A 22,813-nucleotide genomic window follows, 5' to 3' on the forward strand; every position below is an offset into this window, starting at 1 on the left:
GGCACCTTAACTCATGGTGTGCATTCTTGCAAGAATCCATTACGGCTTGGGACCAATTGTTGAAAGGGTTTGAATGATCATTTGTCCCTCTCATAGGAATGGGCAAAGGTCAGAAGGATCCAACTGTAAAGGGGCCACGGCTAAAGTACATATTCAAAAGGCTCCAAAGAACCCTACACATTGCAGTTGAGAGGTCCAGGCTTTACATAGCTCAACGATTACAGCCATGACATTTGTGCAAGGCTGGGCTCTAGTTTACTCCAAAGGAGGCAGCCTGACAGTGCCCTGACTGAGGCTAATGGTGCCTGGCTGTACTTATCCAGATCCAACTCCCTTTGTGAATGAGCTGTCAAGCCTGGGAGGCCATCCATTGCCAGTGTCTCTAAAGGTGACCGCCACACAACCTTTTTGCAATTGGCTTGTTCCAGGGCTCTACTGGGGTCCCCTGCAGAATATCACAATCCTCTGCCCATAAATGCATCCGAGAGATCACCGATGCCCTATTCAGTAAGACACAAAATTACATCCAGTTCTCCCTAGATGAAGCCAGCAGGCTGCCAGAGCAGCTGGATTTGCAGCTATCTCAGACTTCCCACAGGTACAGGGTGCCATTGACTGCACACATGTGGCATTAAGAGATCCCTGACAGCAGCCACAAAGATTCATCAATAGAAAAGGCTTCCACTCTCTAAATGTGCAGCTGATCTGTGATCACAGTCAAGAAGATACAATAATTCTCATAATGTTATTGGAATTTATCATAAAATTGAGTAATAGTGAGATGTGTCTATGTGTCTATATGTGTCTGTGAGTGTGTGTGAAATTTAATTGAATTAGAGGCAGCTGGTCTGGGTGCTTTGATCTAAGAAGAGAGGTTATGTTTGAAATGTTAATTAGATAAACATGGAGAAGTTTAGAAATAAAAGCAAAGAATTGCGGACGCTGGAAATCCAAAACTAAAACAAAAATACCTGGAAAAACTCAGCAGGTCTGGCAGCATCGGCGGAGAGGAGCACAGTTAACGTTTCGAGTCCTCGTGACCCTTCAACAGAACTAAGTAAAAATAGAAAAGGGGTGAAATATAAGCTGGTTTAAGGGGGAGAGGGGGTTGGGACAAGAAGAGCTAGGTAGAGGGCCAGTGATAGGTGGAGATAACCAAAATAACTGAATATTGAGTTCAACAATTTTAGATTATGAACTCTCTACTCCATCCCCACCCCCTTTCCGTTTTTTCCTCCACCTTTTTGTTTTTTCCAATAATTTATATAGATTTTTCTTTTCCCACCTATTTCCATTATTTTTAAATGTATTTCCATCCATTGTTTTATCTCTACCTTTTAGCCTTTTTAGATTCCTTCACCCCACCCCACCCCCACTAGGGCCATCTGTACCTTGCTTGTCCTGCTTTCTACCCTTAATTAGCACATTCCTTAGATAATATCACCATCTTCAACACCTCTTTCTCCTTTTGTCTGTGACATCTTTTGGTTATCTCCACCTATCACTGGCCCTCTATCCAGCTCTTCTTGTCCCAACTCCCCCCCACCCCCCCAACCCTTAAACCAGCTTATATTTCACCCCTTTTCTATTTTTATTTAGTTCTGTTGAAGGGTCATGAGGACTCGAAACGTCAACATTGCTCCTTTCCGCCGATGCTGCCAGACCTGCTAAGTTTTTCCAGGTATTTTTGTTTTTGTTTTCGTTTGGGAAGTTTTGAAACATAGGTGTCAAGGAAACATTTGCATTTTGAAATAGACCAGACTAGATCGTTTTTGAAGGAGGGGTGAAATGTGTCACCTAGCCAGCTGAAGTTTAGAAATGGTGTGTTTATTTTTCCCAAAGTTTACTGGTAAAACTTAGTGCCATAAGAGGGTTTTATTATCGGGGAGATAAAGACAAAAGACATAGTGAAACAATGAGTATTTGCATTCAAGCAGAAAGATATGTATAAAGAAGGAGCAAGGGCTGTGTGTCAGGGAAGGCATTTTTAAGATCTAACCAGTGTGAAAATTCCTTAATCTCTGCCTTAAAGGCATCTGTGCCTTAAACTGCTGTCTTCAAAGGACTGAAGTTAAGAAAACTCACTTGGAATTCGTCTTGTTCAGGGTATCATGTTTCTTTGCCTGGGTCTTTTAAAATCCATGTGTCTTACTGTTGCCTTAACGAAAGTGTAGCTGGGAGTTAGATTAATTAGCAGATTTAGAAATGATCATAGTAGTAATTTGTAGATCATTGTATGTATTTAAAGTCATTTCTTCTACTAATAAATGTTTAATCTAGTTTTGTAAAAACCTATAAGACTTGGTGGTCTTATTACTACTGAATTCAGGGTACGCATGTCGAAATTTATACAAATTGCAAAACAAGTTGTGGCAGTTGTTTCAAGTTTCCCTTTGGAACTTGAACAACTCAACATTTACCATCGGCTGTGCCATAACATCACCAAAAGCAGATTATGAAGATCTATGCAAGATACCCTGGCTGCTCTCACAACTCTTACATCACGAGTCATTCATAGGTGCCACAGATCCTCGACGCATTCAGGGTTGGCTTATCGGTGATAAAGGCTACTCTCAAAAGATGTGGCTAATGACACCCACTCAGTGGCCACAGAGTGCTTCAGCGGAGAGGTACAATGTGGCTCATTCAACACAGTCCTTGATTGAGCAGACCGTAGGCATATCAAAGATGCGTTTCAGATGTCTGGACCAGTCAGGTGGTGCTCTCCAGTACTATCCCCAGAGGGTGTCCTGCATCATTGTGGTTTGCTGTGCTCTACACAACCTGGCACTATAAAGGGGCATGAGCTGAGCTGCCAGATGGAGAGATGGAAGAGCTGCACGTATCCTCCAATGAGGAGAATGTCAAAATGGATGACTTTGAAGAGGGCGAGGATGTTGATGCCCCACAGGAAGAGGCCGTAGCACGTGCCAGATGTGGCAGGCATGTCCGTGTGACCCTTTTAGCCACAAAGTTCTAGGACAATGAAGAGGGCTACTTCATACAAGCCTGTTTCATCTGTGCCCTCCATGCAGGCCCGACATTAATATCTTCTTTGCTATCCTGAGCATCTCAATGAAGAACATCAACCTCAGAATGAGCAGTCACAATCTTGCTTGAAGATTGCCTCATCCTTGCAAGTCTAGGCAGCCTCTGGAGCATGTGGCTGTTCTATTATGGGATAAGAACTCCACCAGCACTCACTGTGAAGATATTAGACATGGTGCAGTCCTTTCAAGCATCGTATCAACATTTCACTGCCAATGGCAGCCTTCAAGAGGCAGCAGCAGCACTGCAAATCTCAATGCACTCATGGCAGCATGCCTGAGGATTGATTTGAATTCTGACTGTGGCATGTCTGCAAAGGCCATCTCTCATGCATGAATAACGTTCTGGCCTCATCCTCATACTGTCCCCAGCATGAGACCATTCTTTAGGACGCTGTGATCTATCACTGTCAATCATGGATGCGATGCTGTGGGTCAAATGATCTTTGTGCGCACAGAGAGAGCTTCAGCAGCACCATCATCTAATCATTGACAAGCAGTCATGACCCAGCCTTCGTCTGGACCTTCCCAAGTTCATGTCCAGCATTGCCTTGACATCTGGGTATGAGGTGATCTAGTCAATCTCGACACAGTATTTAAACTTTACTTAGTACGTTTGTTAATAATAAAGCGCACACATCAGATGCACTGGAGCTTTGCTCTGATCCCATTTGAGGCTTCCACGTTTTCATTCCAGCAGATTAAGATATACATGAGGAAGCCTAGGACACTGATGTCACTGTCACGATCAGATAATCATGTCGATTGCCCTTCTGAGGGCTAGCACAGGGATTCTATCAAAACACGCGAGGCAAACCTTCAGGTACAAACCAGCAACTTCCCATGTAATAGTCTGGCACCACAAGGCTAGACACAAACACCTCAAATCTCACATAGTCCTGGCCGACATTTCTATCTAGGTCTATAGCTCCGCATCATGCAGGTGGAGAGTGGGAACTATTATAAGTGTAATGTTTAGCTGTAAACACAGTCACAACATCACTCTACAGGCTGCCATGAGCGCCTAAGATCACCAACTATTACTTGAAATATGATCCATGCCCAAGCATGACAGACATTACATGGAGGCCATTGAAAAATGCACTGGGTTAGAATGGCTCCAATGCGGGTCACCATTAAAACCTATAAGACCCCTATAGACCAGCCTTCAGTGCAGCAGCATCAGGAGAATAAAACAAACTGAAAAATCAATACTCATGAGGCCACATGATATGATCCTCTGACACAAGTCTTACATATGAATTGTCCAACCACCATGTTGATAGAGCAATGCCTGGTGGCCTTCTGAGAGTGTGAGTTGAGAATGAGGAGAAGGTTGACTTACTTTGGCAAAGTGGATGAGCTCATTCATCCTCCTCCTGCACTGGAGGAGGGTCCTTTTGGGTGCTGAGGTTGGTGGACCTCTGGCTTCCATCATGGGAGTATAGGATCTCCTGCCAGTCCTGGACTGTCTGGAGGAGCCACTTATCACTGAGCTTCGGAGCACAGAGCTTGTCTCTTCTTGGGGCCGTCACTCACCACAAGTGTGTGCTGGTGTTGTTTAAATATGGCACCCAGAACTGTGACCCAATAAAGTAATGGTAGGGCGGACAGATCCCAGCGTGCCCCACCACGAGGTATGACATGCTGCTCCTTTGTGCATACATAATGAAGTGAAAAGTGGAAAATCTGGCACGGCAATCCATCCCACTGGCCAGTGGGAGTTGTGCCAACTTTCCCGCTCGCCACCACACTTTGTCTCTGGGGCAGAAAATTACACCCGATGTCTGTCCATTTCACCAACAGAAGTTCAATAAAGTCCTTTGTATATTCCAAAAGGTTGGCTTTGATTAACTCAAGTCTGTATCATTATCTTAGCGTGTGTATTGGCCGAGATAATTAATATTAATGTCCAAGCAATTAGCTTCTGAATAGTTCATTCTTCAATGGTTGAAGACAGTGATTCTCCACGTTTGACAAGGTGGGAAGGAAGCTGTTCATCCTTCTCCATAAGGAAAATCAAATAAAAATAGGAAATGGCTGGTACTGGTCCAAAGAGGTCTTGTATATCTTAAAATGGAATTCCTGTTCAGGCCAGTAGCAGTCATTTCCAAGTTTTACTGGTTCTTCCTTCTGGAGCCATGTCTCTGGCTGGATTTCATAGGCTTTTCATTGCCCTCCCAATGAAATGGACTGCGGTTACATAGTAATGAAAACTGGCAGCCATCTTTAGTTCCAGTTAGTGCCCTCAGGCAGGATTTTCCCCTCGTCAGGCGGGCGAGCCCAGCAGCAGCCGCGCAATGGTCTGCCGCCTGCGATCGGGCCTTGACTGCGATTTCACACTGGCTGTGCAATTAACAGTCAGCCAGAGTGAATCGCGCACTGAAATGCTCAGCACTGCCTGGGTGTGGGGGGAGGAGGGTGAGCGCAGAAGTCAGCACATAAGCAGCGGAGCACGCAGTGCAAGATCCCTGAAGGCAGAGAGCTGCCTCAGGGAGCTGAAGATTTCTAACATTGAAAATAAAGATTTTAAAATTAAGGTAAACATGAGCAGGGACATGTTAAAAATAAGATTTTAAAATTTTTATTTTATTTTTAATTAACATCGGAAACCTCATCCTGCCCGTGGATGAGGTTTCCTCAAAAATTCAAAGGCCGCTTGGCCTTTTCGCCCACCCACCAACCGTAAGATTGGACGAGCAGGGAAAAATTCAGCTTAATTAATTGAATTAATGGGCTTAACAGCCCTCTGAATTGTTGGTGGGCGCGCTGCCAACTCCCATGTATGCCCGCTGACTGAATTATGGCACAAATGCGCGATGACATCAGGACGCTTGCCCAATGTCATCGCGCGCTATTTCACGCTTGTGCATGTCGGGCGTGCACCCACATGCCAGGCTGAAAATACAGCCCCTTATTTCAGTGAACAACTGTCTCTTTAAAAAGTCCCAGGTATGGACCAGCTGATGAAATAAAAGATTGATAGTTGATATAAGCACATTTTTGTGACAACAACCTGTTTTTTCTCATCAGTGTGTTAGACAATGCCTTCAGGTGATAAGGATAAGAGAGGGTAAAAATGATCATAAAGTTACATAAACAATTTTCTCATCAGTGATTAAAAATCTTGCTAAAAGATGCAGGTGTAGTTGTTAAGGTGTATACGAGCCTCGTAGAAGAGATTATTGAGAACTGTGAAATCTATAAGAGGCAGAGAGGGATGCTCTCCACGTGCAATTGTAAGTTTCTATTGGCACATAATTAATAAAGTGGTTGTCAAGGTATGGGACAAAAATAGAAATATTTTAATCTTGCGCTTTATTGATCTGTCTAAGAGATTTAGTATTTCTACACTAATATATATTAAGGACAAGGAAGTTATTATTAAAAAAAATAGCAAAATGTATAGCATCTGGACTTGGGGCACCTAACTGATAATCCAAGTGAAGTTGATTCATGGAGAGTTCAGAGATTTGTGTGAGAAAATGAATATCATTGTCATGAATACAGTAGCCGAGAGCCCTTTTAGCATGGCCTTTGTGAAAGGAATCATGCTATGACTGATGAAATTCTGTGTAGAATTTTAGCTAATCAACCAGAGCATAAATTACCAACTGACCTGGCTTGTGCAGTTCATGCAAAGATTTCTTTTCAGATGGTTGGAGGTTATAAGGTCCACGGGAAAGAGAGGGAAAGTGTATTCTTAGTGATTAAGGATGAAATTACCTTTATGATAAGAAACAATATAATAAGAGGTAAGCAGGCAAGAAGACTTTATGGATGGAATTATGAAATAGAAAAGTATTTAAGGCTATAGCAGGAGTTATGTACAGACTCCCTGGTAGCAACTATAAAGTGGCAGAAAATATTAATGCAGAGATAAGGCAAAGGGTGGTTAAAGAGCATTGTGAGCCTGTTAAAAAACTGACAATACTGATATTATACATGAAAATTAAGAAATGATGAACATGTTAAATAATTTCTTTCCCCAGTACTTAACAGTAGAATAAGAGGCCTGCATACCGGACAGACATCCCAAGAAAACTATTATTGAATGAGGGATGGGGTCTCCCAAAATTATTGCAAGAAAAATAATGGTATTGAAGAAAATAATGGCATGAAAGACTGGCAAATCAGGAGCAGATGGTTTCCATCCCAAGGATTTAAAGGAAATGGGTAAGAACATTGCAGATCCCCTAAATAAACTCTTCCAAAGTTCTCTCAATTCAGGAACTGTTCCTATAGTTTGGAAAATTATGAGTTGAAAGAGGGAAGCCAGGAAATCACAGGCCAGTTATTCTAACATCTATTGTCAGCAAATTACTAGCAATCTATGAAGGATGCAGTGACTAAACACTTTGAAAAGCTACAGTTGATCAGAGAGAGCAGCATGGATTTTTAAAGGAAACAACATGCCTGACAAATCTAATTGAACCTTTTGAAGAGGGTTTTTTTATTATTCATTCATGGGGTGTGGGCATAGCTGGCTAGGCCAGCATTTATTGACCATCCCTAATTACCCTTGTTCAGAGGGCAACGTTTTCTAAGAGTCAACCACATTGCTGTGGGCCTGGAGTCACATGTAGGCCAGACCAGGTAAGGACAGCAGATTTCCTTCCCTAAAGGGCATTAATGAACCAGATGGGTTTTATGACAATTGGCAATGGTTTTGTGGTCATCATCAGTCTTTTAATTCCAGATATTTTATTGAATTCAAATTTCACCATCTGCCATGGTGGGATTTGAACCTGGGTCCCCAGAGCATTACCCTAGAATACTTCAGTTCTGCCGAAGGGTCGTGAAGACTCGAAACGTTAACTGATTTCTTCTCCACCGATGCTGCCAGACCTGCTGAGTTTTTCCAGGTAATTCTGTTTTTGTTACCCTAGAATACTAGTCCAGTGACAATATCACCATGCCACCTCTAAAATCGTGAACAGGGGAAGTTTTGTAAATGATAATATATAGACTTCTAAAAGACGTGGTAAAGTCTCTCATAAGAGACTGTTAGCTAAAGTTGAAACTCAAGGAGTTGAAGGTAAATTACTGGTTTGGAAATTGGCTGAGTGACAGGAGATAATGCACAAGCACTCAAATTGGCAGATGTGACTCGTGGAATCCCACAGGGTTCTGTGTTGCAGTTTTAAGCATTCACTGTATTTACTTTTGACTTAGATGATAGGACAGAGAGCAACATACCCAAATTTGCTGAATACACAAAGAAAGACAGCATTATAAGCAGTGTGGATGGAAGCATAAGATTACAAAGATACTAATAAATTAAGTAAATGGGCAAAACTGTGGCACATGGATTTCAATATAGGCATGTGTGAAACCATTCACTTTGGACCTAGTTACTTTTTAAATGGTGAACAGTGGAGGTCCAGAGACACTTTGGGCCCCATGTGTACAGAGCATTAAAATGTCATGGACGGAAAATAAACAAAAGGCTAATATAATGCTGGCCTTTATATCCAGAGGACTAGAATAAAGGTGGTAGTAGTCATGCTTCAGCTATGCAAAGGTCTGATTAGATCACACATGGAGTATTGTGTGAAGTTACGGGTACCACATCTTAGGAAGAATATATTGGCCTTGAAGAGAGCGCAGTGTAGATTTAGCAGAATGATACCTGGACTCCAAGCATTAAAGTACAAGAAGAGGGTACACAAGCTAGATTGCAAACACTGGCATTTAGAAGGTTATGGGATGATTGACAGAGGCTTTCAAGATATTAAGAGCACTAATAGAGTAGAAAGACAGAAACTATTTCCGTTGAAGAGTCATACGGACTCGAAACGTTAACTGTATTCCTCTCCGCAGATGCTGTCAGACCTGCTGAGTTTTTCCAGGTATTTTTGTTTTTGTTGTGTACTATTTCTGCTGGTTGGGGAACTTAAGTTTTGGGGCAGAGGGCTGAATTTTACAGAGGATCCCTGGCCTGGGCGTACACGTCAGTGACAAGTCCACCTGCGCTTCGCCAGCTCGCCCTGAAGCCATTTAACAGCCATCTGGCCAATCAAATGGTTGCCAGTTGTCTTGTCCCAGCAGCACCACTGGGAGCAGTGGTCACTTCTGGGACTGCAAGCAACCTTGAGAAAGGTGCATGGATTCAGACTTTAAGGTTAGTCCAGGGTCTCACCTGGGCCAGTCTTGCAGGCCAAGGCAAGGGGGATAGGAGACTGGGAGCAATAGGGCTGGGGCCCAGGGAGAAGGGAAATGCAGCAAGAGGGGGAACCTTCCGGGGAGCCTCCAATGTGCATAGGATGGCCAACCCTATAGCAGACACATGCCCTGAGCCCAGTGACAAAGCTGTCAGGGTGGTCTGAACACTTGGCACCAGCCTCCTCTGCCATGCATAAAATCCACATTTATTCACATTCTCTGCTGATCAATACTGATACAATGACTATATCACATGTTAATCTGCAGCACTTCCTTTGATAATGTATACCAAACTATTTACATATTCAGCAATACTTAAATCAGTATGTTAAACTGTGTGCACTACAAAGCAATACAAAAGATCTCTCTTTCCTTAAAAGAAAAAAAAATTACAAAAGTTATAAGCTATATACATAATAGAATAGGATAATTGTGAACACTATTTGTTTTTACTTTTTATTCTTTCACATGACGTGGGCATTGCTGGCTAGGCCAGCATTTTTATTGCCCATCCATAATTGTCTTTTAGTAGGTGGTGGTGAGCTGCCTTCTTGAACCGCTACAGTCCCATGTGGTGTTGGTACACCCACAGTGCTGATAGGGAGGGAGTTCCAGGATTTTGACCCAGTGACAGTGAAGGAACAGCGATATATTTCCAAAGCAGGATGATGTGTGGCTTGGAGGGGAACTTGCAGGTGATGGTGTTCTCATGTATCTGCTGCCCTTGTTCTTCTAGGTGGTAGAGATTGTGGGTTTGGAAGGTGCTGTCAAAGGAGCCTTGGTGAGTTGCTGCAATGCTTCTTGTAGATGGTACACACTGCTGCTACTGTGCATCGGTGGTGGAGGGAGTGAATGTTTGTGGAAGGGGTGCCAATCAAGCAGGCTGCTTTGTCCTGGACGGTATCAAGCTTTTTGAATGTTGTTGGAGCTGCACTCATCCAGGCAAGTGGAGAGTATTCCATCACACTCCTGTCTTGTGTGTTGTAGATGGTGGACAGGCTTTCGGCAGTCAGGAAGTGAGTTACTTACCACAGAATTCCTAGCCTCTGACCTGCTCTTGTAGCCACAGTATTTATATGGCTAGACCAGTTCAGTTTCTGGTCAATGGTAACCCCCAGGATGTTGATAGTGGGGGATTCAGCAATGGTAATGCCATTAAATGTCAAGGGGAAATGGTTGGATTCTCTCTTGTTGGAGATGGTCATTTCCTGGCACTTGTGTGGTGCGAATGTTACTGACCATTTGTTGACTCTTACATTAATTATTCAAGTGTCTCTGAAACATACAGGTTGTCTGCTGACTTGACCAGATCTGGTAACAGTGAAACTTTGCTAAGATCAGGAATTTTCGACTATTTTCTCTTGACCTGTAGGTATAGACTGACAATTATCTTGCACTTGAGCGTAGTATGTGTCATCTCCTTTAACTCCACTCTGAGAACTTGTATGTGCAATAATTCTTGATGCTACAGGAGAGTTAGATATGATGTTGTTGGATAACTCTCCTAACTGACATTTATTCCTTCTCAACATAGCTCCATTTAGGACGGTCACCACATATGACTGTGGCACATTACGGATTTTTGACACTTCTGCAGTGAACCATGTCCTCTCTTGTGGGTGGATCACTCTATCTTTCTGCCATACATGCAGAGAAGACAACTCCACACCCATATGTTTGTCATGTGTGATTTTCATGTCTTTCTAATAATTTTTCTTGGACTAACAACAATCTGATCGGATGATGACTTGGAAGAGTTGTCCAGACTTGCCTTCTGAACATAATCTCTGCTGGGGATGGTAATCCCGTATCTAGTGGTATAGCTTGTAGGTGCAACATTGCTACTTGAATACCTTGACTGGTCTCCTTACATGTCAAAATTAGTGACTTTACCATCCACACCATCCTTTCTGCTAACCCATTTGACCTTGGATAGTGTGTGGATAGTGTAACGTGGTGTACAGCCCACTTTGCACACATGAGTTGGATGGGTTTAGTAATGTACTGTGGACCATTGTCTTACACTATCTCCTCTGGGGAACCAAAAGGACTGAAAATTGCGCTCATCATATTTGCTACCAGTGTGCTTGATGGATCAGTCAGCTAGCGAATGATAAGAAATTTGGAGAAGTAGTTGGTAACAAGTAAGAAGTCATCACCTTTGACAGTAAACAAGTCGGCAGCTATTTCTGACCATGCCTGTGATGGAACATCATGAGGATGGAATAGCTCTTCACTGTGTTTTCTGAGGTTTGTAGCCTTTGCTGTTTTGTCTTTATCATCTCTCTTTGCCCCTTTGATAAACATTTTAACTATTTCTGTATATTTTTCTATTCCCCATCCCCTTCCTCTCTGCCAGGTTTGTAAAGTTTAATTTTCCTCTTTGTATCAGTTTTAATATCTTCGTTAAACTATTTTGGGTCTCTGAACTGATTAGTTTTGGATTTGTGTTTACTCAGGCCAGTTTGCTGTATTCTGGCTTCATATTGTAAAATTGCAATCTTGTTTTTCTGATTTTGGTTCTGAACTGCTACTCCTGGCCTGTAAAGGGTTAATCTTCAGCCAGAGTGAATCATGAAAGTGAAACTAACATTCTCATTCCCTGCACCAAGTGTTTATAAGGATTTCACTTCCTGCTCTGGTTCCAGTCTCTCAGATGCTGTAATAATGGATCCCAGAGCCTTAAAAGATGAATTAGCCTGTGCTGTGTGTCTCCGGGTGTACCAGGATCCTGTGACATTACCCTGTCAGCATAGTTACTGTTTGAAATGTATTGAAGGAGTTGGGGCCCAGTCAGCAGATCCAAGAGGGTTTGAGTGTCCTCAGTGTCATCAGAAATTCAACCACAGGCCCAGTCTGGAGAGAAACTTCACACTGGAAGAATGCAGCCAGTTACAACTTCCTAGTGATTCAGCCTGTGTCTTGTGTGAATACTGTGTTGAGAATCCAACCACAGCTGTGAAGACATGTCTGAAATGTGAAACATCTTTTTGCTCCCTTCATTTAAAATCACATCTTGTGAAAGAGGTCTACAAAGACCATGCCCTAATCGAGCCTGTGGCTGACCTTAGACATAGGCAATGCCTTGACCATAAGAAACTCCTAGAGTTCTACTGTAAAGATGATGAAGAGTGTGTGTGTGTTTCCTGTGCAATAATAGGGAAACACAAATCCCACACATTGCTGAGCCTGGATCAGGCACAAGCTGCCATTAAGGTGAGTGACACAATTCCTGATATTAAATACAGTGAGGGAGAGTTTTCCTGTTAATGACCAACGTTAATTGGAACTGATTGCAGACAGTGCTGATTTAGCTCAGTGTTTTCTTGCTGCCCTGGGTCTGGGTTTATGGCTTTTTTTTTCTGTCAGTCAGATTTGCTCCTTCCCCTTTCTTTTACAGTCTATCTAAGAGAACAGGGTGGGCACTGGGAGGGGTATGAGAGTGACCCAGAGTGACTGCCCCTCACTCACACTCAGCCCCTCCTTGGGTGCGCACTTTAGAGCTCAGTAATTTCCTGTGTGGGCACCTGTGCGAACTGGCACTCCATTGCATGTTGTAGCTTTGTGTAACACTGTGGGAATCTGCCCTCTGAGCAGCAGGGCCTGGACACTACTGGGGAGAGTGAGGGACACACATGGGGAGAGGAAGACATAGGGGCCTAGTGGAAAAACTGTTCCTCACAGCAAGAGGGAATTGCTGTTTGAGAAATGTTGGTGTGTCTGAGTCTGACTCCCTTTCCCCTCGGCTGATTTCTGGAAATGGAGGAACTGATTTTGTGTGAAAATGCAGCACACGGTGTGTGACTGTGAAAAGAAGCCGGTGTATGCGTGGTTACTCGGTGTATACAGGGCAGGGAGAGTCTCTAACTGAGAGCCACAGAGGGAATATTTCTGCTCTGGACCAGACACTGAGATTCCCCACAAATAACTTTCTATCCAAAGCAGTGGGGTCACTCCTGCAACGGAATTATTTCCACTTTTACATTCCAATTTGAATCCCTTTTAAACACTTCCTAAATGCCTTTACAGGAAGAATTAGAGAGAGAATTCAAGAAGCTTCGGGATGACCAGCAGAATTGTTTCAGCAAACAGCGAGACTTGGAGAGATCAGAAGCTGAAATAAAGGTAGTGAAATGTTGGACTGAATTTACTCTGGAACCTGCAGCCAATTCAGGACAAACTGGGGGAAATTCCTCTCCAGCTCCCTTTTAAAGGATGGTAGTGACTCCATACCCACCACATGTTCAGGGAGTCTGTTCCAGACATTGAGGACTCTGGTGTACAACCTAACTCTGTGTTCATGGATTTTATACACAGACCCTCTAGCCCTACCATCCTGATCCATCTCAAGTACCTCACCCAACAAGTGAGTCCAATAATCCCTCCATCATTTTAAAAACCTCCATCATGTCCCTCTCAGCTTGCCTTTCTCTAATCACCCAAACTCTTGGAGCTGTTCCTCAGAACTAAACTCCATCAGACTCTGTGTCATTCTGGTCACCGTCCTCTCCAGAATCTCAATCTCCTTCACCAGGTTTGGGCACCAAAGCTGGAGCCAACACTCCAGGTGTGGATGGACCAGGTGGCCATACCCAGTCTAAATACAGTGCTCTTTCTTTTAAACTCCAGGTAACACTGGTTAAATTCTGTTTTCTCTCCCAGTAGACACCCCCCACTGTTTGTCTATCTTTAACGGTTGGTGATTTAAACAAACTGTCCCATCCCAGGTAAGTGCCGTGTGCTCAGGGTAACAGCTGTGTGGAAGGGCCGTTTGTAATGAGAGTTGGTTTGGGTTTCAGACACGAATCAATGAGCTGAAAGGAAAGTTATCGAAGAGCTTCTCTGAATGGAGGAGAAAACTGGAAGAAGATGAAGAATCCACATTGAAACTGATCGATGAGGAGGGGCTCCGGGCTCTGAAACAGATTAGAAGCTATTCCGAAGCATTAAACAAGAGGATGGAACAGATTACATTAATAGATGGAGAAACCCAGACTCTGGTACAGAGGGAACCTCTCTCCTTTATTCAGGTATATCTTCAATATAAACAGGGCCCTGGGGTGTTTCTGTGAGGCTGAATTGTTTGAAGATTGTTGGCGGGGCCCAACATTGGAGCTGCCCCCTCAGCCCTGCCCTCGGAGTGTTGGTGCTGCCCCCAGTCCTGCCCTCGGGGTGTTGGTGCTGCCCCATCAGCCCTGCCCTCGGAGTGTTGGAGCTGCCCCCTCAGCCCTGCCCTCGGAGTGTTGGTGCTGCCCCCTCAGCCCTGCCCTCAGGGTGTAGGTGATGCCCCAGGATGGAGTGCAGTGAAATGTGAGATTATTCCTCATTCCTGTGACTGGCCCACCTACTGTTACAGACTGAACTCTTTCCTCTCAGTCCCAAATTCACTGTTTGGTTCCATTTGTCTGATTTGATCTCCTCTTTTTATTCACAGAACTCGAAGCAGCTCCTTTGCAGGTAAGTTCCTCTCGGTCATTTTAACAGCTGTGCCTCATTTAAATAATCTTCTTCAGACTCCCACTGGACAGCCAGTGATTGATGGCCTGGTCAGCAGAGAGGCGCAAAACAAGTGGCAGCAGGATGCAGTCAGGGAGCTGTGGGGGCGTCCCTGTTACTCAGAGAGGGAAGGAAGGAGCTCTGAGACCTCATTGGCGGGGGAGCTGGGGAACAAAGGCTGAAAGATCAGGGCAGGGGGGTGCTGAAGACTTCCTTGTGGGGCTTGGATGTCTCCTGCTCCTCCTGGCTCACAAGGAGTGCTGAAAGGAGCAGATCTTTAGCACTGACCTTGGCCAGTCAGCCCCTCCAGCCTCTGATTTTTGCCAGGCAGACAACAGAGCATTGACCCACACTCACGTTTCAGTCATCGCCTCGATTATATTATAAGGCTGTAACTTTCAAATGTTAATGAGACTGCAACTGCCTTGTTGATGGCCTGATTTGTGTTTGTTAAAATTTAAATGGATGGAACAGGAGTAGGTCATTCAACCCATCAAGCCTGTTCCGCCATTCAGTATGAGAGCAGGAGATACATACTGGAGAACCTTGGGATAATATTAATAATGGAAAGATGAGGCTCCAGTACAGACAGATTTGAAAATCACAAACTGAGCTGAAATGGCAGCAAACCAGGATCCCACTGCACATGTGGAGATCAGTGTGAATGCAGGGAGATGGTAAATCCCGGGATTGTGCCATCTTCAGGGTGGGTTGCTGCAGGGTGTCTGTACGAGCATTAAAAGGGGTGCAGGTTGTTACACTGATCACCTCATTCCCTTTTAGGTTTCTGATCTGAAATGTCCCCACTGATCATTCTTTCAACATTCTCTCCTCTTTCATTACAGAGCAACTGATACTCAGAGAGTCACAGAGCCAGATGTTCCAGCGCTCACCCTGAACCTGTCCAATGTATCTCAACTTATCCAGAAGAGTCTGAATGGATGTGAAAAGTACCACTCAGACATATTGGAAATCATCAGTAAGAACATGCAGCTTTTCTCCAATATAAGGGACTGAGAGCAGGCCGGGTTAGTTGTGTTCAGACAGCTGGGAATATCTCTGAACTTTTATATCAGCTCCCTGTGTGTGTGGATCAGGAGCCGGAGATTAATCCTCAGTCCCCGGTGACACCTGTTTTAAACATTCCCCACTGTGATGGGCCAGAGCATCACCCAACATGGGTCAGGTAGGGACAGGGTTACACACTGTCAATCAGTGTGTCTCTTAAAAGGACAACATCCCTCCACAGGGTTGACAGTATGTTTAAAGAGTAAACTAAAATAAAGGAAGATAATGAAGTCATTTACAGCTTGGACGTACTTAAACAACGAGGAGTCTACAACAATTTTTCTTCAAACTACTGCCAAATCTCTAACCTCTCTTTCCTCTCCAAATTTCTTGGACATGTTGTCACCTCCCAAATCCTTGCCTATTTTTCCTAAAATTCCATGTTTGACTTCCTCCAATCAGATTTCCTCCACCACCACAGTACTAAAATTGTTCTTATTAAAGTCACAAATGACATTCTCTGCGACTGTGACAAAAGTAGTTTTCTTCATCATCCTCGTCGACCTATCTACAGCTTTTGACATGGTTAATTGCACCAACTTCATCCAATACGTTTCTATTGTCATTCAGCTGGATAGGACTGACCTAACCTAGTTCCATTCTTAGTGATCTGGTCATAGCCAAAGAATCACTTCTAATTTTTGTCTTCCCACCTCATTACTTCTGGTAAAAGCAAAATACTGTGGATGCTGGAAATCTGAAACAAAAACAAAAATTGCTGGAAAAACTCATCAGGTCTGACAGCATCTGTGGAGAGGAAGACAGAGTTAACGTTTCAAATCTGTTTGACTCTTTATCAGAACTAAAGATGAATAGAAATGTGGTGAAATATAAGCTGTTTAAGGGGGCTGGGACAGGTGGAGTTGGATAGAGGGCCAGTGATAAGTGGAGGCAAAGGAGAGATTGCCAAAGATGTCATAAACAAAAGGACAAAAGGACAAAATATCCCTGCCGTCAACACCCCTTTGTCCTTTTGTTTATGAAACTTGCATTAAGTCCCATTCACCTATCACCCCATCTGCTCACTGACCTACATTGGCTCCTAGTTAAATTACTTCATTTTAAAATGGTCATCCTTACATGGCCTTGTCTCTCCCTATCTCTGTAATCTCCTCCAATCCCACAAACCTCCAAGATATCTGTACTCATCTAATTCTGGCCACTTGTACATCCCCAGTTTTAATTACTCCATCATTGGTAGCCATGTCATCAACTGCCAAGGACCTAAGCTCAGGAATTACCCCTGTAAACTACTCAGCCTCTCTTTCCCCATTTAAAGCGCTCTTTAAAATCTTCATTATTGACTTAGATTTTGTTATGTGCCCTATTATCTCCCTATATGCTCAGCGTCAAATTTTGTTTTATACTGCTGTTGCAAAATGCCTTGGGACACTTTACTATGTTAAAGATCCTGTGTAAATAAATACAAGTTGTTATGGTTGTTGTAAATTGATGGTTGCCTGAATTGAGCTGTACTCAGGATGGGACAGTAATGGGAGGGAGAGACCCCAGGACACACTCCTATGAGCTGTGTATTCCCAGTACAGCCAGCGTTGAGATTGTGGAGCTGTAAATGTGAAGCTGTGGAATGTGTTGTGTGCTGGTGAATCCTCTCCATTGTGTCTCAGAGAATGTGTGCACAGCGTCAGGGGCTTGTGTGGTACTGCACTGCAGCTGTCAGTCATTGATCTGAGTGGAATAACCCTGTCTGACCAATCTCTTCTCTCCTCTCTAGGGAGAAGGTCATTGAGCCTGGATCCAAAGACAGCAAACTGCAACTTGGCTCTGTCTGATGATCTACAATCAGTAACATGGACTGGATACAAACAGCCCTACCCGTCTCACTTAGAGAGGTTTAAAAGATATCCCCAAGCTCTCTGCTCTCAGAGCTTCTCCTCAGGATCCCATTTCTGGGATGTGGAGACAGATGGGAGCAGCTGGGGAATGGGGATTGTGTGTGGAAGCATAGAGAGGGAGGGAGAAAAGTCTATTCTTGGGAATAATGACAAATCTTGGTGTGTATGTTTCAATGGTTCTTCTTCCAAAGCCCGGCACAATTCCCAGTTTACTAACCTACCACTGAACCCTTCTATCAGCAGAATGCGAGTCCAGCTGGACTATGAGGCTGGGACTGTGTCATTTTACCAGGTCACTGACTCACTGATACATTTACACACATTTCAAACCACATTCACTGAACCCGTGTTTCCAGCATTCTATTGTAGGGGAAAATCCCTAAAACTGTTAAATTAATCCTGATATCTTCGATTTGGTAACACTGCTTACCCTTTCAGGTGTGGGGAGGGAATACTGTGTCATGAAAATATAATAATTTTCATAATATTATTGTGATTTATTGTAAAGGTAGGTTAATCATGGGGTTTGGATTAGTTTCTCTGTGTGTATGTGTGTGTGTGGGGGTGGTGGTGGTGGTGGTGGGGGGGAATTTAACAATTGCAGACAGCTAGTTGGGAGCTTTTGAGTTATCAAAAGAGAAGCTGAGTTTGAAATGCTAAATATGTAAATATGCCTGAAGTTTTAGGATGTGAGGTGTGAGGAACATTTGCATTTTTAGATAAACCAGAGTAGTTTGAATTTCAAAGCGATGGTAGGATGTTACACCTAACCATAAGAAGTTAAGTCAAACAGTGTGTTTATTTTTCCCAAAGATTACTGATAATTTGGGTACTATGAAAGATTTATTTTATGGAAAAAGTAAAGTTGCAAAGACATATTGGGACAATGGAATTTACATTAAAAATGGAGAAACTTGTATAAAGGAGATGAGGTTATGGCCAGCATTTTTAAGTTGGCGTGCGGGGGCAGGCCGGACATGCTGATGCGTAAAATGACGCACGGTGATGTCAGGCATGTGTCCCAACGTCACCGAGCGTCATTCAGATCTTTCACTCAGCGGGCGCACGCCAGAGGCGGCTGCGCGTCTGCCGAACTGTCAAAGGCCTATTAAGGCCATTATTAAACCAATTAAAGTAATTCTCGAAGCTGCCTGTCCAACCTTAAGGTTGGCAGGCAGGCAAAGAGCCCAAGCAGCCTTCACATTTTTCAGGAAGCCCTCATCCATGGTTGGGATGAGGTTTCCTGAAGGTTTTATTAAATAAATAAATATTTTTTTTCACAATTCATAAACATGTCCCAGCTCATGTGATACTGTTACATGAGGGGACGTGTCTAAATAATTTTATTCTTTATTTATTTCAAACTTTCAATATGAACTTAAGCTCCGTGCCTCAGCGAGATTGCTGCGCTCTTTCGCGTGTACGTGTGCCTCTTCAGGCTTGGTGAGTTTTATTCCTGAATTCAGAGCTGCATCTCAAACAATTGAAAATATAGGTTATGACAGTTGTTTAAAGTTTCCCTCTAGGATTTTAAATAACTCAGCCTTTACCAACTGCTGTGTCATAACATCCCTGTGGTGCCAAATCCTGCAGCAGGTGGCATATATGACTGAACAGTTCCCTAGGCATGCGTAGTCTTGGCAACACTGGTTCTTAGTCATCTGCAGGAATGACAAGTGCTGTATATAGACCCTGAGTCTAGCGAGGCATCTATAAGCGACGACTTGCTGTGGATCTTCAGCTGCGTGCACAGGAGGCCCTGCTACCCCTTCATCTTGAGGGTGGTGCTCCTCCATCACACTCTTCTCCTTCTCCACTTCTCTCTGTAAGCCATGAGGCATACTGCCAGATCACTAGGCTCCACGTTCCTAATGTTCTTCTCCTGCAGGATCAAAGAGAGAGAGACGCGTGGGTTGGCATATGTGTCCTAAGGACCTCTCTTGGTTATATCGCAAGGCTCCTTCATGCATGCCAGAAAGTGCTGGCCACCACTTGGATGGACAGTGTGCAGTGTGTTTCATGGCTGCCTGAAACCCCATCCACCTCCGCCCCACTCAACTTGACTGCATGCTGTGCTATCAGCTCAGGCGCAGGCATTATCCTAACCCACACTGCAAGGCTGCACTGTTATCTTGAACCATGTGGAATACTGGTCCAAACCTGAACAAGGACATTGCAAGGGGCTCTGAGCGCCTCCACCAGTGACTGCGCCATGGCCAGCTTTCGCAAGGGGTTTCTACAACTTGCCCAGTTGTTCTGCTGCTCCCTAAAATATGCATTAATTTGCAGTCTGCATCTGAGGGGTGAAAAGTTCTGGAGCATTTGGTGGCACATTCATGCTTTTGTGTTGTTTGAGTGGGCAGAAAAGCTTCAAAGGCCCGGTTCCAAGCATGTCAATGGAGCTGCTGCTAAATGGTCTCAGCTGCGGAAGAATGCTCACTTTTGACAAGCTTTTCCAAATGTATGGCCGCTTCCCTCTCCCTCCACCCCCCACTACCCAGCACCCTCCACCCAGCATGTGCTTTGAGTACTTCCTTCAGTCTAAGCTGCCTTGTTCCCTGCTTTCCCCACAACCCCCAGCCCTACCCACACTGAAGCTCTTGCCCGGCACTGCACTGAAAGCCAGCCGAGAAAAAGTGACTTGCTTTTACTGCTGCCCCCCACCCCTGCTGGTTCTGATGAAACATCACCAACCTGAAATGTTAACTCTGTTTCTTTCTCCAGAGATGCTGCCGGACATGCTGATTATTTTCTGTTTCTACTACAGCAGAATAAACTTGATTGTTTTAGAGATAACTTGAGACTAAACAGACATGCGGAAGAATGTATAGTGTTCTAGCAAGAAAGATGGAACTTACATTTGTAAGGAACATATCTTTTTATTTTCTGTTAGACTGTGGATTTAAAACTACAATGGCTGCAGGTTGAAAGACGTGTCCACTGGAACAGGATGAGAGATATATACAATGTTGCAGTCCTGGAACAGAGTGTGCCATGAAAGACAGGATGGTGCCAGAAAAGAGTCTTGGACCAAGAGAGCTGCCTGACAACAGCATTTTAATTGGCTTCTGACCAGGTGACCAGGGTTTGAGTAAAGAGCAGAGCAGCTGAATATAAAGGAACAAGACCTAAAACCTCTTTCTCCTGTAATTCCACAATAACAGCTGGCTGTTTTTTTTTCCCCTCATATCTCTATAACCTGCTCTCTCTCTCTGAAAATCCCTGTCAAGAGACAAAGGGGAAAATCACTGTTAGAGACATTGAAAGGCAAGTGCTCAACCAGTGAACTAAAGACTGAAAGTGCTGGAAGACCACTTTGTGTCATCAACAAGAACTGAAAGGAATTTGGAAGACATCGATCAAAATCAACCCATCAAGTCCTGTACTCTGGGACTGGTGCTATTGAACTATTTTATCCCACCCTTAAAATCCATGTTTCTGTATGTCATATGTGTCTTGTATGTGTGTGTATAAGGATTTAAGAAGGGGGTAGAGTTTGTTATAAAGTTAGAAATTAGCAGTTCATAATTCTTTCTTTTGCCACTGGCTAACAACAGTTTGTTCAATAAACAGTTATTTACTTATTAAGTTTACAATCCTGTTGCTCATATTCTGTTAACCGAAATTAAAGTTAGGTAAAATTGGGGCATTCTGGTATCCAAACTTTTCACATTTGTTGCGGCTTGGGGAACAGCGGGGATTGATAGTAAAGCGCACTATTTCCAGTGACACATTGTATAGCACCTTTCACAACCTCTGGACATTCCACAGCCAATGAAGTTCTTTTGTAGTGCAGTCATTGTTGTACCGTAGGGGAATCTGGCAACCAGTTTGTGCACAGCAAATACCCATAATAGGAATGAGATAAATGACCAGAATGAACCACATTCTAACCAATCCTCGGTCAGTTTCTAACAATGGCGTGTTTCACATTCTAACCATCACGGATAACAACTTAATTCAATGGTTTTTCAAACCTCTCCCTCCCACCCCCGGAGGCAGTGCTGCTGCCTCCTTAACTGACGCTGCTGCTGCTGAACTCACAACTTCCTCCAGTACCAACACCAGATGACAAATACAACATTCATTCATTGTTTTCAGTGACCCTGATCGCTGTGAGCAACCTTTAACCTCAGCACGTTGGCCAAGTGATCAGTCGCTAAAAAATGTTCTCTTCAGACCCACCATTAGTTTGGAATGTGATCATCTATAATTGTACTTGCTGCAAAAGATTAAGTGGAAATATTTTGAAAATTTCACCTATTCACTCACCATTACACTTTCCTGTGGTACTACTGTGCAGAGTTTACTCTTTAGGCAGATTATGTATTTTTAAAATGTTCCAATGTCATTAATTTGATTGAGTCCCACCTATTCCACAGAGATCCTGTATATATCCATTTGCAAAAACAGCAGCACAGAGCAGTGACTTAAATATTGTTTATGCGGGTCTGATTTCGCAAAATCATTGTGAAATGTCTCAATTGAAAATGATAAAACTGTGACCCTGGGATGCTTGGAGTTGATCTAAATTACCTGAACTGCTATTTCGTCCACCCAAAATACAGTCAGTGGCCAAACTTTTCAGCCACTTGCAATGGGTTGGTATCTGTCGGTGATGGGACAGAATGAACTCTCCGAGTCAGTATCTGTCGGTGATGGGACTGGGTGAACTGTCTGGGGCAGTACCTGTCGGTGATGGGACAGGGTGAACTGTCTGGGGCAGTATCTGTCGGTGATGGGACAGGGTGAACTGTCTGTGGCAGTACCTGTCGGTGATGGGACTGGGTGAACTGTCTGGGGCAGTACCTGTCGGTGATGGGACTGGGTGAACTGTCTGGGGCAGTACCTGTCGGTGATGGGACAGGGTGAACTGTCTGTGGCAGTACCTGTCGGTGATGGGACTGGGTGAACTGTCTGGGGCAGTACCTGTCGGTGATGGGACTGGGTGAACTGTCTGGGGCAGTACCTGTCGGTGATGGGACAGGGTGAACTGTCTGGGGCAGTACCTGTCGGTGACGGGACAGAATGAACTCTCCGAGTCAGTACCTGTCGGTGATGGGACAGAATGAACTCTCCGAGTCAGTACCTGTCGGTGATGGGAAAGGGTGAACTGCCTGGGGTAGTACCTGTCGGTGACGGGACAGAATGAACTCTCCGAGTCAGTACCTGTCGGTGATG

The 22,813-nt window shown here is 44.0% G+C and overlaps 1 protein-coding gene across 1 annotated transcript; it reads left to right on the forward strand.

Annotated features, from left to right (window-relative positions):
• The first annotated feature begins 11,879 nt into the window (after positions 1-11,879).
• LOC144685703 (E3 ubiquitin/ISG15 ligase TRIM25-like) lies at positions 11,880-21,224 on the forward strand. Its single transcript, XM_078550502.1, has 7 exons — positions 11,880-12,428; positions 13,242-13,337; positions 14,012-14,242; positions 14,647-14,669; positions 15,554-15,687; positions 17,512-17,791; positions 20,526-21,224. Coding segments are annotated over exons 1-7 (1,314 nt in total). The 3' UTR covers positions 20,527-21,224.
• The last annotated feature ends 1,589 nt before the right edge of the window (positions 21,225-22,813 follow it).

This window comes from Cetorhinus maximus, chromosome 10 (genome assembly GCF_964194155.1).
Source record: "Cetorhinus maximus chromosome 10, sCetMax3.hap1.1, whole genome shotgun sequence".
Taxonomy (NCBI): Eukaryota; Metazoa; Chordata; class Chondrichthyes; order Lamniformes; family Cetorhinidae; genus Cetorhinus; species Cetorhinus maximus.

What these genes read in the sequence shown, in the direction of transcription:
- LOC144685703 (XM_078550502.1), top strand. Translation starts at nt 11,880, where the DNA reads ATGGATCCCAGAGCCTTAAAAGATGAATTAGCCTGTGCTGTGTGTCTC. An exon ending in GATCAGAAGCTGAAATAAAG is followed by an intron (nt 13,338 to 14,011) that starts GTAGTGAAATGT and finishes TTTGGGTTTCAG; the next exon opens with ACACGAATCAATGAGCTGAA. An exon ending in AACCTCTCTCCTTTATTCAG is followed by an intron (nt 14,243 to 14,646) that starts GTATATCTTCAA and finishes TTTTATTCACAG; the next exon opens with AACTCGAAGCAGCTCCTTTG.